We start from the raw sequence: 12,679 nt of genomic DNA on the forward strand, positions 1-12,679 counted from the left end.
TTGGCCTCTTATTTTTTTCTGCCACCATGTTATTTCTTGAGCTCAGAGTCAGAGCTCAATACTCAATGAATCCAATACTCAAGAAAGCCATTTTTTGTTTCCATTTTATTTGATAGGATAGCAAGAAATGGAGAGTGGAACAGAGGTCAAGAAAGAGCCATGTGCAGGCCTGTTGACTGCTTATGAAGTGTCCCTCACACAGGAGGGAAGCAAGCCTCAAACCTCCATTTTTGTCTGTACTATCCAACAATGACAAGATCGATAACAACAGTAACAATAAAAAGAACAAGGACAATAAAAGGGAAAATAAATAACTACAATAACAATGCTTTTTTAAACAATTATATTTTACTTCTTATTATAGAGGGAAATTGAGAGGGATGTAGATTACTGGATAACAGTTCTTTTCTCTGCTACCAGGGTTATTTATTGAGCTCACTATCGGAACTTTTGCTCAAGAAATGTATTTTTTCTTAACATTTTATTTGACAGAACATACAGAAATGGAGAGTGGAACAAGGGTAGAGAGAGACATTTCCAGGCTTGTATCACTACTCATGAAGTGTCCCCCTCTCAGGTGGGAAGCAGTTCTCAGTCCTAGGTCCTGTGTCATGGTGATATGTACACTTAAGTATGTGCAACAGTGCCCTGCACCTGATAATTCTTATTTATTTGTTTAACATTCTTGCATTTTTTACCTTTTTTTTATTTTTGGACAGAGACACTACAGAGAGCCTTAATGTGGTATGATCACTATAAAACTATAATTTCCATGCTTCCATAATAATGTTAATTTTATAAAGAGCCATGTGTGGCTAGAGATGTTTCATTTCTAACAAACAAACTTATAGTCATCATGTGTTTTTAATCCCATCTTTTTTTTTTTTTTAATCACTGTGGCTTCATTATAAATTTGTTACACCTGTGGTCCTGGAGGTGGTGCAGTGATAAAGATTTGCAGTCTTAAGCATGAAGTCCCGATTTCAATCCGTGGCAGCACATGTGCCAGAGTGATGTCTCGTTCTTTCTCTCTCCTATCTTTCTCATAAATAACTAAAATATTTTTAAAAATTTATTATACCCAGTGGCCATTTTTTTATTATTTATATTTTTGTGTTTTATATCAATGAAGAGAATTTAATAAGGCTATTGAAGTAGAGATATCTGTATCTCTGTATCAGGTGAAATTACTATTCATGTATGATAAATGAAATTAATGTTTATTTTCTTTTAATGAGAGGAACTGCAGGTACTACAAAAACACACCAGACTTTGAGCTTTAAGTCCCCAGGGGCTACAGGTTCCATTCTAGTTATCCTCGACTTTACTGTCCCTATCAAATTCTCTTTACCTATATAAACTCTACATTATAAATAAGACAATATACACAACTGCTCAGCACTTGTGAAGAGTGTCTCACCTCTGTGCATGTGAGAACTAGGATATTGGATCTTGGTCCTTTTATATAGGCAGCGTGAGCACCCTATGAGTTGTACTCCCACACAGCCACTAAGGTTTTATCATCTACTAATTACAAATCTATAGAGGGGGAATAGTGAGAATAGGGTTATCTCTTGGTTCTCAGGGCCTCGTGAAGGAGAGTCCAATGTTCTAATGAATGTACCACCTTCTAGAGCATGATTAAGAAGTATTTGGTTTTCAAGTCACCAAAGACATGTTTGCAGATGAGACAATCATTCACAGGCTTCCTAAAGTAGAGACTGAATGGCTAATCTGCTGTCACTCGCATTTTCTCACATGATCACATTGCACATATTTTAGGGCTCAGTGACCTATGAAGATGTAACTGTGATATTCCCTCAAGAGGAGTGGGCACTATTAAATTCTTCAGAGAAGAAACTCTACAGAGATGTGATGTGTGAAAATTTGAGGAACTTACTTTCAATAGGTAACTCTAATAGCCTTAATTTTTCAACTAAAGAGAAATCATTTTTTTGTTCACCAGTGTAGAAATGGCTACACTGTTCAGTGAGCAAGGTTTTATTGTGACTCATGAGGGATCAATAATTCAATCTTTTTGTATAATTTCTAATACTTTTTATATTTTGTAATTTTAGAAAAGATACAAGAACATTCCACCAAAGGGCAGCATATCTTGCATGGCAGTAAACAAAGGTGAGAGTTACATTTACAATAAAGTGTGATGTACCATCTAAGAAGCTAGTGTGTTTTCAAAAGTTTTGTCTCTGTAATTTACTGAGATCAGGTGTCTGCATGGTTTCCCTGTATATGGAGATTCATGGGTTCTTAATGGTGTGCTCTCTCCTGACTTAGCAATTGCATATGACCCCTTTTAATACAGTTCATTCAGAAAATGAAAGTTATAGTCACTGCCACAAATAGATCAATTTTTTAAATAAGCAAATCAAAAATACTTCATGACTAGGTTATAGAACAGTTGGACAAGTGACTCCAATGTGCTGTATGTGATGTACATGACTGAAGTTCCATGACTATCTATATCTATATATTTTTAAAATATTTTTTATTTACTTTCTCTTTTGATGTCCTTGTTTTTTATTGTTGTAGTTATTATTGTTATTGATGTAGTCATTGATAGGACAGAGAGAAATGGAGAGAGGAGGGAAAGATAGATACCTGCAGATCTGCTTTACCACCTGTGAAGCAACCCCCCCTGCAGGTTGGGTGCCGGAGGCTCGAACCGGGATCCTTTCAAATATCTACGTTTTTATGATACTTAGAGGTAGCCCTTCCAGAAAAGATCAATATTTTCAGTGAAAAATATTTCAACACAAAGCCAAAAGTTGTTACTAACAAATAGAAGTTCAATTAATGCATGAAAAATACCTGTAATGATATTATATTTCGCATAATATCTTTATATGAAACTATATAGGTATTATGGGTTTTTATTTTTATTTATTTAGTTATGTATTGGATAGAGACACCCAGAAATCAATAGGAATGGGGAGGTAGAAAAGGGAGAGACAACGACTCCTGCATTCCTACTTCACCACTTGCAATGTTTTCCTCCCGCAGGTGGGGATGGGCGCTTGAACCCTCTTCTTTGCTTGTTGTAGCATATGCGCTCAGGCAGATACACCACTGCCCAGCCCTTTTTACCATTATTTTATCTTACTTTTAAATTGAGATCTTTTTATTATTTTTCAATATCTGATTTTTTCAGTATGTTTTTTAAAATACTTAATTATTATCCCTTTTGTTTTCCCTGTGATTGTTGTAGTTATTATTGTTGTTGTTATTGATGTTGTCATTGTTGGATAGGACAGAGACAAATGGAAAAAGAAGGGGGAAGACAGAGGGGGGAGAGAAAGATAGACACCTACAGACCTGCCTGTGAAGCGTGTCCCCTGCAGGTAGGGAGCCAGGGTCTCAAACCAGGATCCTTACAGTTTGTGCCACCTGTGTTTTACCCATTTTGTTACCACTCGACTTCCTCTGTATATGTTTTAGTCAAATCTATTTCTAATATCTGATTTTGTGGCTTATTAAGTTAAATGATGTCCTGCATTTTGATAATCAATTACAGTGTTATTCATTAAAATGTCATTAATTAATTGTTAATTATTTTACAGTAATACAACAGTAAAAATCTCTGAGGGCAAAGATAATGAGAATGCTGGGATATCTCAAGAATGTGAAGTATACAGAAAATTATTCACTTATCCTATTCATCTTCAAAAACACATAGGAATTCACAGTGGAGAGAAACCCTATGAATATAAACAATGTAATGGAACATTCAAGAGACCCAGTCATCTTTGGAAACAAGAAAAAACTGACAGTGGAGAGAAACCCTATGAGTGTAAACAATGTAATAAAACATTAAGTGATTCCAGTAGTCTTCAGAGACGTGAAAGAATTCATAGTGGAGAGATACCCTATGAATGTAAACAGCGTAGTAAAACATTCAGTGATTCCAGTCGTCGTCAGAGACATGAAAGAATTCACAGTGGAGAGAAACCCTATGAATGTAAACAATGTAGTAAAACATTCAGTTCTTCCGGTAGTCTTCGGGCACATGAAAGAATTCACAGTGGAGAGAAACGCTATGAATGTAAACTGTGTAGTAAAACATTGAGTTGTTCCAGTAGTCTTTGGGCACATGAAAGAATTCACAGTGGAGAGAAACCCTATGAATGTAAACAATGTAGTAAAACATTCGGGCATTCGAGTCATCTTCGGAGACATGAACGAATTCACAGTGGAGAGAAACCCTATGAATGTAACCAATGTAGTAAAACATTCAGTTCTTCCAGTAGTCTTCAGGCACATGAAAGAATTCACAGTGGAGTGAAACCCTATGAATGTAACCAATGTAGTAAAACATTCAGGCAATCCAGTAATCTTCGGGCACATGAAAGAATTCACAGCGGAGAGAAACCCTATGAATGCAAACTGTGTAGTAAAACATTCAGTTATGCCAGTAGTCTTTGGGCACATGAAAAAACTCACAGTGCAGAGAAACCCTATGAATGCAAACTGTGTAGTAAAACATTCAATGATTGCAGCAGTCTTCAGAGACATGAAAGAATTCACAGTGGAGAGATACCCTATGAATGTAAACTGTGTAGTAAAACATTCAGTGATTCCAGTCGTCATCAGAGACATGAAAGAATTCACAGTGGAGAGAAACCCTATGAATGTAAACAATGTAGTAAAGCATTCAGTTATTCCAGTAGTCTTCGGGCACATGAAAGAATTCACAGTGGAGAGAAACCCTATGAATGTAAACAATGTAGTAAAACATTCAGTTATGCCAGTTATCTTTGGGCACATGAAAGAACTCACAGTGGAGAGAAACCCTATGAATGCAAACAGTGTAGTAAAACATTCAGTGATTGCAGTAATCTTCGGAGACATGAAAGAATTCACAGTGGAGAGAAACCCTATGAATGTAAACTGTGTAGTAAAACATTCAGTTGTTCCAGTAGTCTTTGGGCACATGAAAGAATTCACAGTGGAGAGAAACCCTATGAATGTAAACAATGTAGTAAAACATTCGGGCATTCGAGTCATCTTCGGAGACATGAACGAATTCACAGTGGAGAGAAACCCTATGAATGTAACCAATGTAGTAAAACATTCAGTTCTTCCAGTAGTCTTCGGGCACATGAAAGAATTCACAGTGGAGAGAAACCCTATGAATGTAACCAATGTAGTAAAACATTCAGGCAATCCAGTAATCTTCGGGCACATGAAAGAATTCACAGTGGAGAGAAACCCTATGAATGCACACTGTGTAGTAAAACATTCAGTTATGCCAGTAGTCTTTGGGCACATGAAAGAACTCAGTGCAGAGAAACCCTATGAATGCAAACTGTAGTAAAACATTCAGTGATTGCAGCAGTCTTCAGAGACATGAAAGAATTCACAGTGGAGAGATACCCTATGAATGTAAACTGTGTAGTAAAATACAGTTATGCCAGTAATCTTTGGGCACATGAAAGAATTCACAGTGGAGAGAAGCCCTATGAATGTAAACAATGTAGTAAAACATTCGGGCATTCCAGTCATCTTTGGAGACATGAAAGAATTCACAGGGGAGAGAAGCCCTATGAATATAAACAATGTAGTAAAACATTCCAGCAGTCTGGTGGTCTTCAGAGATATGAAAGAATTCACAGTGAAGAGAAACCCTATGAATGCAAACAGTAGTAAAGCATTCAGTGATTCCAGTCGTCGAAGACATGAAAGAATTCATAGTGGAAAGAAACTCTATGAATGTAAACAATGTAATAAAACAGTGATTCCGGTACTCTTCGGGCACAAGAAAGAATTCACAGTTGAGAGAAACCCTATGAATGCAGTGTAGTAAAACATTCAGTTGTTGCAGTAGTCTTCAGTAAAATGTATAATAAAAATGAAAAACAAAGGCAACAAAAGGGGAAATAAAAAATAAAAACAAATAAAAATATAATGAGGAAAAAGAGACAAAAACATTTATTTTGGTTCAACACTCATGAAGTTTTCCCTTTGCAGTTAAGGAGCAGGGACTTGAATTTGGTTACTTTTGCATGGTACCATGTGCAACTCACTAAACCCTATCACCAAGAACCCATTGAAAAAAAAATTTTAATACAGGGTAAGGTTTTGCATCATCTAAACTAGACCAAAAAAAAAAATGTTGGGAGTCAGGCTGTAGTGCAGGTGGCACAAAGCCCAAGGACCTGTGGCTGAGAAAGCTGTGGTATACACACACAATGGGATACTATACAGGGATTAAGAACAATGAACCCACCTCTGACCCATCTTGTCAGAACTAGAAGGAATTATGTTATTTGAGCTAAGTCAGAAAGATAAAGATGAGTATGGGACGATCCCACTCATCAAGAGAAGTTGAGAAAGAAGATCAGAAATGGAAAGTAAAAGCAGGATATGACTAAATATAGAGTAGGACAGTGACAAAAACTGGTGAGTTGGAGGATGGACATTTGGCTTCCTGGGGTGGCAGGGGAGGGTTTGCAAGGGTGGGTGGGTGGAATGGGACACAGTCTTTTGGTGGTGGGAATTGTGTTTATGTTCACTCCTATTAAACTATAATAATATAAATCACTAATATGAGAGGGAAATTAATTGTATGTATCAAAGTTTTTAAAACACAGACAGACTTTTGAATACATAGTCTGAAACTTTGATATGCGGACTTTCTCAAAAGCCTACACCAGGTAGAACAGAAGCAACCGGTGTCATAGTTATATATGAGATACTGGGTATTAAACAGCAAACCCTAACAAGGGGACTTTTCGATGTGAACCCAGTTACCAAATAATGTGACGATAACAATAACTATCCATTGTCTTCCTGAACCCTAAGAGACTCTAAGCCCCTGGCTCCCCACCTGGAGGGGGATTTCTTTTTTTTTATTATTTTTTTATAATTTATTTCTTTATTGGGGAATTAATGTTTTACATTCAATAGTAAATACAATAGTTCGTACATGCATAACATTCCCCAGATTCCCAATTAACAACCCCCCTCACTATGTCATTCATCCTTCATGGACCTGTATTCTCCCCTCCCACCCACCCCAGAGTCTTTTACTTTGCTGCAATTCGGCAATTCCATTTCAGGTTCTACTTGTGTTTTCTTTTCTAATCTTGTTTTTCAACTTCGGCCTGAGAGTGAGATCATCCCATATTCATCCTTCTGTTTCTGACTTATTTCACTCAACATGATTTTTTCAAGGTCCATCCAAGATCGGCTGAAAACGGTGAAGTCACCATTTTTGACAGCTGAATAGTGTTCCATTGTGTATATATACCACAACTTGCTCAGCCACTCATCTGTTGTTGGACACATGGGTTGCTTCCAGGTTTTGGCTATTACAAATTGTGCTTCCAAGAACATATGTGTACACAGATCTTTTTTGATGGATGTGTTGGGTTCCTTAGGATATATCCCCAGGAGAGGAATTGCAGGTTCATCGGGTAGGTCCATTTCTAGCCTTCTGAGAGTTCTCCAGACTATTCTCCACAGAGGTTGGACCAATTGACATTCCCACCAGCAGTGTAGGAGGGTTCCTTTGACCTCTAGTTTCTCTTTATTTAATTTTGGAAGTTCGTAGGTATCTAGGAAATGGTCCATCTTCCAGGTTCTCTAGCTTGCTGGCATATAGTTGTTCATAGAAGCTTCACATGATATGTTGAATTTCTGCGGTGTCTGTTGTGATATCTCCTCTTTCATTTACTATCCAATTTATTTGGGTCTTCTACCTTTTTTGTTTTGTGAGTCTGGCTAAAGGTTTGTCGATTTTGTTTACTCTTTCGAAGAACCAACATTTACTTTCATTGATCTTTTGTATGGTTTTCCTATTCTCAATGTTATTTATTTCTGCCCTAACTTTAGTGATTTCTGACCTTCTTGTTGCTTTAGGATTCCTTTGTTGTTCTTCTTCTAGGTCTTTAAGATGTGCAATCAAGCTGTTTATTTGTGCCTTTTCTTGTTTCCTAATGTGTCCTTGTATAGCTATGAACTTCCCTCTTAGGACTGTTTTCGCTGTGTCCCAAATATTTTGATAGATTGTGTCTTCATTTTCTTTTTTATTTTTATTTATTTTTAATTTTTTAAATAATTTATTACTTTATCGGGGAATTAATGTTTTACATTCAACAGTAAATACAATAGTTTGTACATGCATAACATTCCCCAGTTTCCCGTTTAACAATACAACCCCCACTATGTCATTCATCATCTTTCGTGAACCTGTATTCTCCCCACCCACCCACCCACCCCAGAGTCTTTTACTTTGGTGTAATACTCCAATTCCATTTCAGGTTCGACTTGTGTTTTCTTTTCTAATCTTGTTTTTTAACTTCGGCCTGAGAGTGAGATCATCCCATATTCATCCTTCAGTTTCTGACTTATTTCACTCAACATGATTTTTTCAAGGTCCATCCAAGATCAGCTGAAAATGGTGAAGTCACCATTTTTTACAGCTGAGTAGTATTCCATTGTGTATATATACCACAACTTGCTCAGCCACTCATCTGTTGTTGGACACCTGGGTTGATTCCAGGTTTTTGCTATTACAAATTGTGCTTCCAAGAACATATGTGTACACAGATCTTTTTTGATGGATGTGTTGGGTTCCTTAGGATATATCCCTAGGAGGGGAATTGCAGGGTCATAGGGTAGGTCCATTTCTAGCCTTGTGAGAGTTCTCCAGACTGTTCTCCACAGAGGTTGGTCCAATTGACATTCCCACCAGCAGTGCAGGAGGGTTCCTTTGACTCCACACCCTCTCCAGCATTTGCTGCTGTTACCTTTTCTGATGTCTGACATTCTCACAGGAGTGAAGTGATATCTCATTGTTGTCTTGATTTGCATTTCTCTGACAATCAGAGACTTGGAGCATTTTTTCATGTGTTTCTCAGCCTTTTGGATCTCTTCTGTGGTGAATATTCTGTCCAAGTCCTCCCCCCATTTTTGGATGGGGTTATTTGTTGTTGAGTCTGGCAAGCTCTTTATATATGTTGGTTAACATATTAAACTCTTATCTGATGTATGGCATGTAAAGATCTCCCATTCTGTGAGGGGTCTCTTGGTTTGGGTAGTGGTTTCTTTTGATATGAAGAAGCTTTTTAATTTGATGTAGTCCCATATGTTTATACTTGCCTTAGTTTTCCTTGTAATTGGATTCTTTTCATTGAAAATGTCTATAAAATTTATGCAGAAAAAAGTTCTGCCAATATTTTCCTCTAAGTATCTGATAGTTTCTGGTCTAACATCCAAGTCCTTGATCTACTTGGAATTTACTTTTGTATTTGGTGAAATACAGTGATTCAGTTTCATTCTTCTGCATGTTTCAACCCATTGTTTCCAACACCATTTGTTGAAGAGACTCTGCTTTCCCCATGTAATAGTCTGGGCCCCTTTGTCAAAGATTAGATGTCCATAGGTGTGGGGTCTCATTTCTGGGATCTCAGTTCTATTCCACTGGTCAGTGTGTCTGTTCATGTTCCAGTACCAAGCAGTTTTGATGACAATGGCCCTATAGTACAGTTTGAGATCTGGGAGTGTGATTCCTCCGGTTCTGTTCTTTTTTCTCAAGATTGTTTTGGCAATGCTAAGTCTTTTCTGGTTCCAGATAAACATTTGTAGCATTTTTTCTATTCTCCTAAAAAATGTGCTTGGGATCTTGATGGGGATAGCATTAAATTTGTAGATGGCCCTGGGTAATATATTCATTTTGATGATGTTAATTCTTCCAACCCATGAACATGGAATATCTTTCCACTTCTTTGTGTCTTTTTCAATTTCTTTGAGTAGTGATTCATAATTTTCAGTATATAAGTCTTTCACTTCTTTGGTTATGTTTACTCCTAGATATTTTATTGTTTTTGTTGCTATAGAATAAGGAACTGATTTCTGGATTTCATTTTCTTCTAACTTAGTGTTTGCATAGAGGAATGCCACTGACTTTTGAATGTTAATTTTATAGCCTGACACCTTACTGTATTGCCTGATGATTTCCAAAAGGTTCTTGCTGGATTCCTTAGGTTTTTCCATGTATACTATCATGTCATCTGCAAATAAGGATAGTTTGACTTCTTCTCTTCCGATCTGTATGCCTTTAATTCCTTGGTCCTGCCTGATTGCTATGGCAAGAACTTCCAACACTATGTTGAATAGTAATGGTGATAGTGGGCAGCCCTGTCTAGTATCTGATCTGAGTGGAAATGCTTCCAGTTTTTCACCATTGAGTATGATGTTGGCTGTAGCTTTGCTATATATAGACTCCACCATCTTCAGGAATTTTCCATCTATTCCCATTTTTTGTAGTGTTTTGATCATAAAGGGATGTTGTATTTTGTCAGAGGCTTTCTCTGCATCTATTGATATGACCATGTGGTTTTTGGTCTTGCTTTTGTTGTGGTGGATCACATTGATTGATTTACGTATATTAAACCAACCTTGCATGCCTGGGATAAACCCCACTTGGTCATGATGAACCATCTTTTTGATATAATGCTGTATCCGGTTGGCTAGAATTTTGTTCAATATTTTCGCATCTATGTTCATCAGAGATATTGGTCTGTAGTTTTCTTTTTTGTTTGTGTCCCTGTCTCCTTTTGGTATCAGGGTGATGTTGGCTTCATAGAAGCTACCAGGGAGTATTCCAGTGTCTTCAATCTTCTGAAAGACTTTTAAAAGTAGAGGTATTAGTTTTTCTTTGAAAGTTTTGTAGAATTCATTTGTAAAACCAAATGGTACAGGACTTTTATTTTTGGGAAGACTTTTGATAACTGTTTCAATTTCATTAGCTGTGATGGGCCTGTTCATGTTATCCACTTCTTCTTTACTTAGTTTTGGAAGTTGGTAGGTATCTAGGAAATCGTCCATTTCTTCCAGGTTCTCTAGCTTGGTGGCATATAGTTGTTCATAGAAGCCTTGCATGATATGTTGAATTTCTGCAGTGTCTGTTGTGATATCTCCTCTTTCATTTACTATCCGATTTATTTGGATCTTCTCCCTTTTTTTTTTTTGTGAGTCTGGCTAAAGTTTTGTCAATTTTGTTTACTCTTTCGAAGAACCAACATTTACTTTCATTGATCTTTTGTATGGTTTTCCTATTCTCAATGTTATTTATTTCTGCCCTAACTTTAGTAATTTCTGCCCTTCTGGTTGCTTTAGGATTCCTTTGTTGTTCTTCTTCTAGGTCTTTAAGATGTGCAATCAGGCTGTTTATTTATGCCTTTTCTTGTTTCCTAATGTGTGCTTGTATAGCTATGAACTTCCCTCTTAGGACTGCTTTAGCTGTGTCCCAAATATTTTGATAGCTTGTGTCTTCATTTTCATTGAACTCTCGAAACATTTTGATTTCTTCCTTGATTTCCTCTTTGCCCCAGAAGTTGTTAAGAAGTGTACTGTTGAGCTTCCACATTTTGGCACTGTTACTAAGCTTTTGTTGATTGTTAAGTGTTAGTTTAATTCCACTGTGGTCTGAGAAGATGAAATCATCTTGGGATGATTTCAATGCTCTTGAATTGGCTGATGCTGTCTTTGTGGCCTAACATATGGTCTATCCTTGAGAATGACCCATGTGGATTTGAGTAAAATGTGTATTCCAGTTTCTTGGGATGAATGACTCTGAAAATGTCCAATAGTTCTAGTTTATCTATCTCTTCATTTAGCTCCCTTATGTCTTTACTGATTTCCTGCCTGGATGATCTGTCAAGTTGAGAGAGTGGGGTGTTGAAGTCCCCTACTATGATTGTGTTACTGTTAATATATTGCTGTAGCTCTTTCGGTAGAAGTTTGATGTATTTAAATGGCTTCTCATTGGGTGCATAGATGTTAATAATAGTTAAGTCCTCTTGATTGACTGATCCTCTGAGCATTAAGTAGTGTCCATTCCTATCTTTCTTAATGTTATCTGTTTTAAAGTCTATCATGTCAGATATGAGAATAGCTATTCCTGCCCTTTTTTGTGGGCCATTGGCTTGTATGATAGTTTTCCATCCTTTCACTTTAAGTCTGTGTTTGTCTTGTTGAGTTAGGTGAGTTTCCTGTAGACAACATATTGTTGGGTTGTGTTTTCTGATCCATCTTCCTACTCTGTGTCTTTTAATAAGTGAATTCAGGCCATTGACATTTATTGATATGAAAGATTGAAGATATTTTAACTCCATTCTTGTAGAGTTTTAGAGTGTGTTGATAATATGTCCTATTTGTGGTGGTCTGGTTGTTTATAGGAGATCTTTCAGAACTCTTTCAGGGCAGGCTTGGTGATGGTTGCTTCCTTCAACTGTTGCTTGTCTGAGAAGGTTTTGATGCTTCCATCTAGTCTGAATGACAGTCTAGCAGGATATAGTATTCTTGGCTGAAAGCCTTTCTCATTGAGTACTCGATAGATATCTTGCCATTCTCTTCTGGCCTGTAGTGTTTGTATGGAGAAGTCTGCTGCTAATATTATGGGTTTTCCTTTGTAGGTGACTCTTTGTTTTTCTCTTGCAGCCTTGAGGATCCTTTCTTTATCCTTATTCCTTTCCATTGTAAGTATGACATGTCTTGGTGTCTTTAGGTCTAGGTCAATTCTGTTTGGGAACCTCTGGGCTTCTAAATCTTTATGTCTTTGGTGTTGTGTAGACTAGAGAAATTTTCAGCTATTATGGCCTGGAGAATGCTTTCTTCCTCTCCTTCTTTTCTTCCTCTGGTAAGCCAATAATGTGTA

At 37.1% G+C, this 12,679-nt stretch overlaps 1 protein-coding gene and 1 long non-coding RNA gene across 2 annotated transcripts in view; both read left to right on the top strand.

Annotated features, from left to right (window-relative positions):
- The window catches only part of LOC132542440 (uncharacterized), a 220,512-nt gene that overhangs the window by 138,192 nt on the left and 69,641 nt on the right, over window positions 1-12,679 (top strand). The gene's annotated exons all lie outside the window — the stretch shown is intronic.
- On the top strand, window positions 1,663-5,799 carry LOC103128217 (zinc finger protein 709-like). The gene is made up of 3 exons (XM_060204985.1): window positions 1,663-1,909; window positions 2,079-2,136; window positions 3,579-5,799. The coding sequence occupies exons 1-3, from the start codon at window positions 1,876-1,878 to the stop codon at window positions 5,314-5,316; spliced, it is 1,830 nt and encodes a 609-aa protein (XP_060060968.1). The 5' UTR covers window positions 1,663-1,875; the 3' UTR covers window positions 5,317-5,799.

This window comes from Erinaceus europaeus, chromosome 13 (assembly GCF_950295315.1).
Source record: "Erinaceus europaeus chromosome 13, mEriEur2.1, whole genome shotgun sequence".
Classification (NCBI taxonomy): domain Eukaryota; kingdom Metazoa; phylum Chordata; class Mammalia; order Eulipotyphla; family Erinaceidae; genus Erinaceus; species Erinaceus europaeus.

Bases quoted from the DNA above. Each gene is read 5' to 3' on its own strand.
- LOC103128217 (XM_060204985.1), top strand. From the start codon at position 1,876: ATGTGTGAAAATTTGAGGAACTTACTTTCAATAG. The intron at 1,910-2,078 runs GTAACTCTAATA...TTGTAATTTTAG, and splicing joins GAGGAACTTACTTTCAATAG to AAAAGATACAAGAACATTCC. The intron at 2,137-3,578 runs GTGAGAGTTACA...ATTATTTTACAG, and splicing joins TTGCATGGCAGTAAACAAAG to TAATACAACAGTAAAAATCT.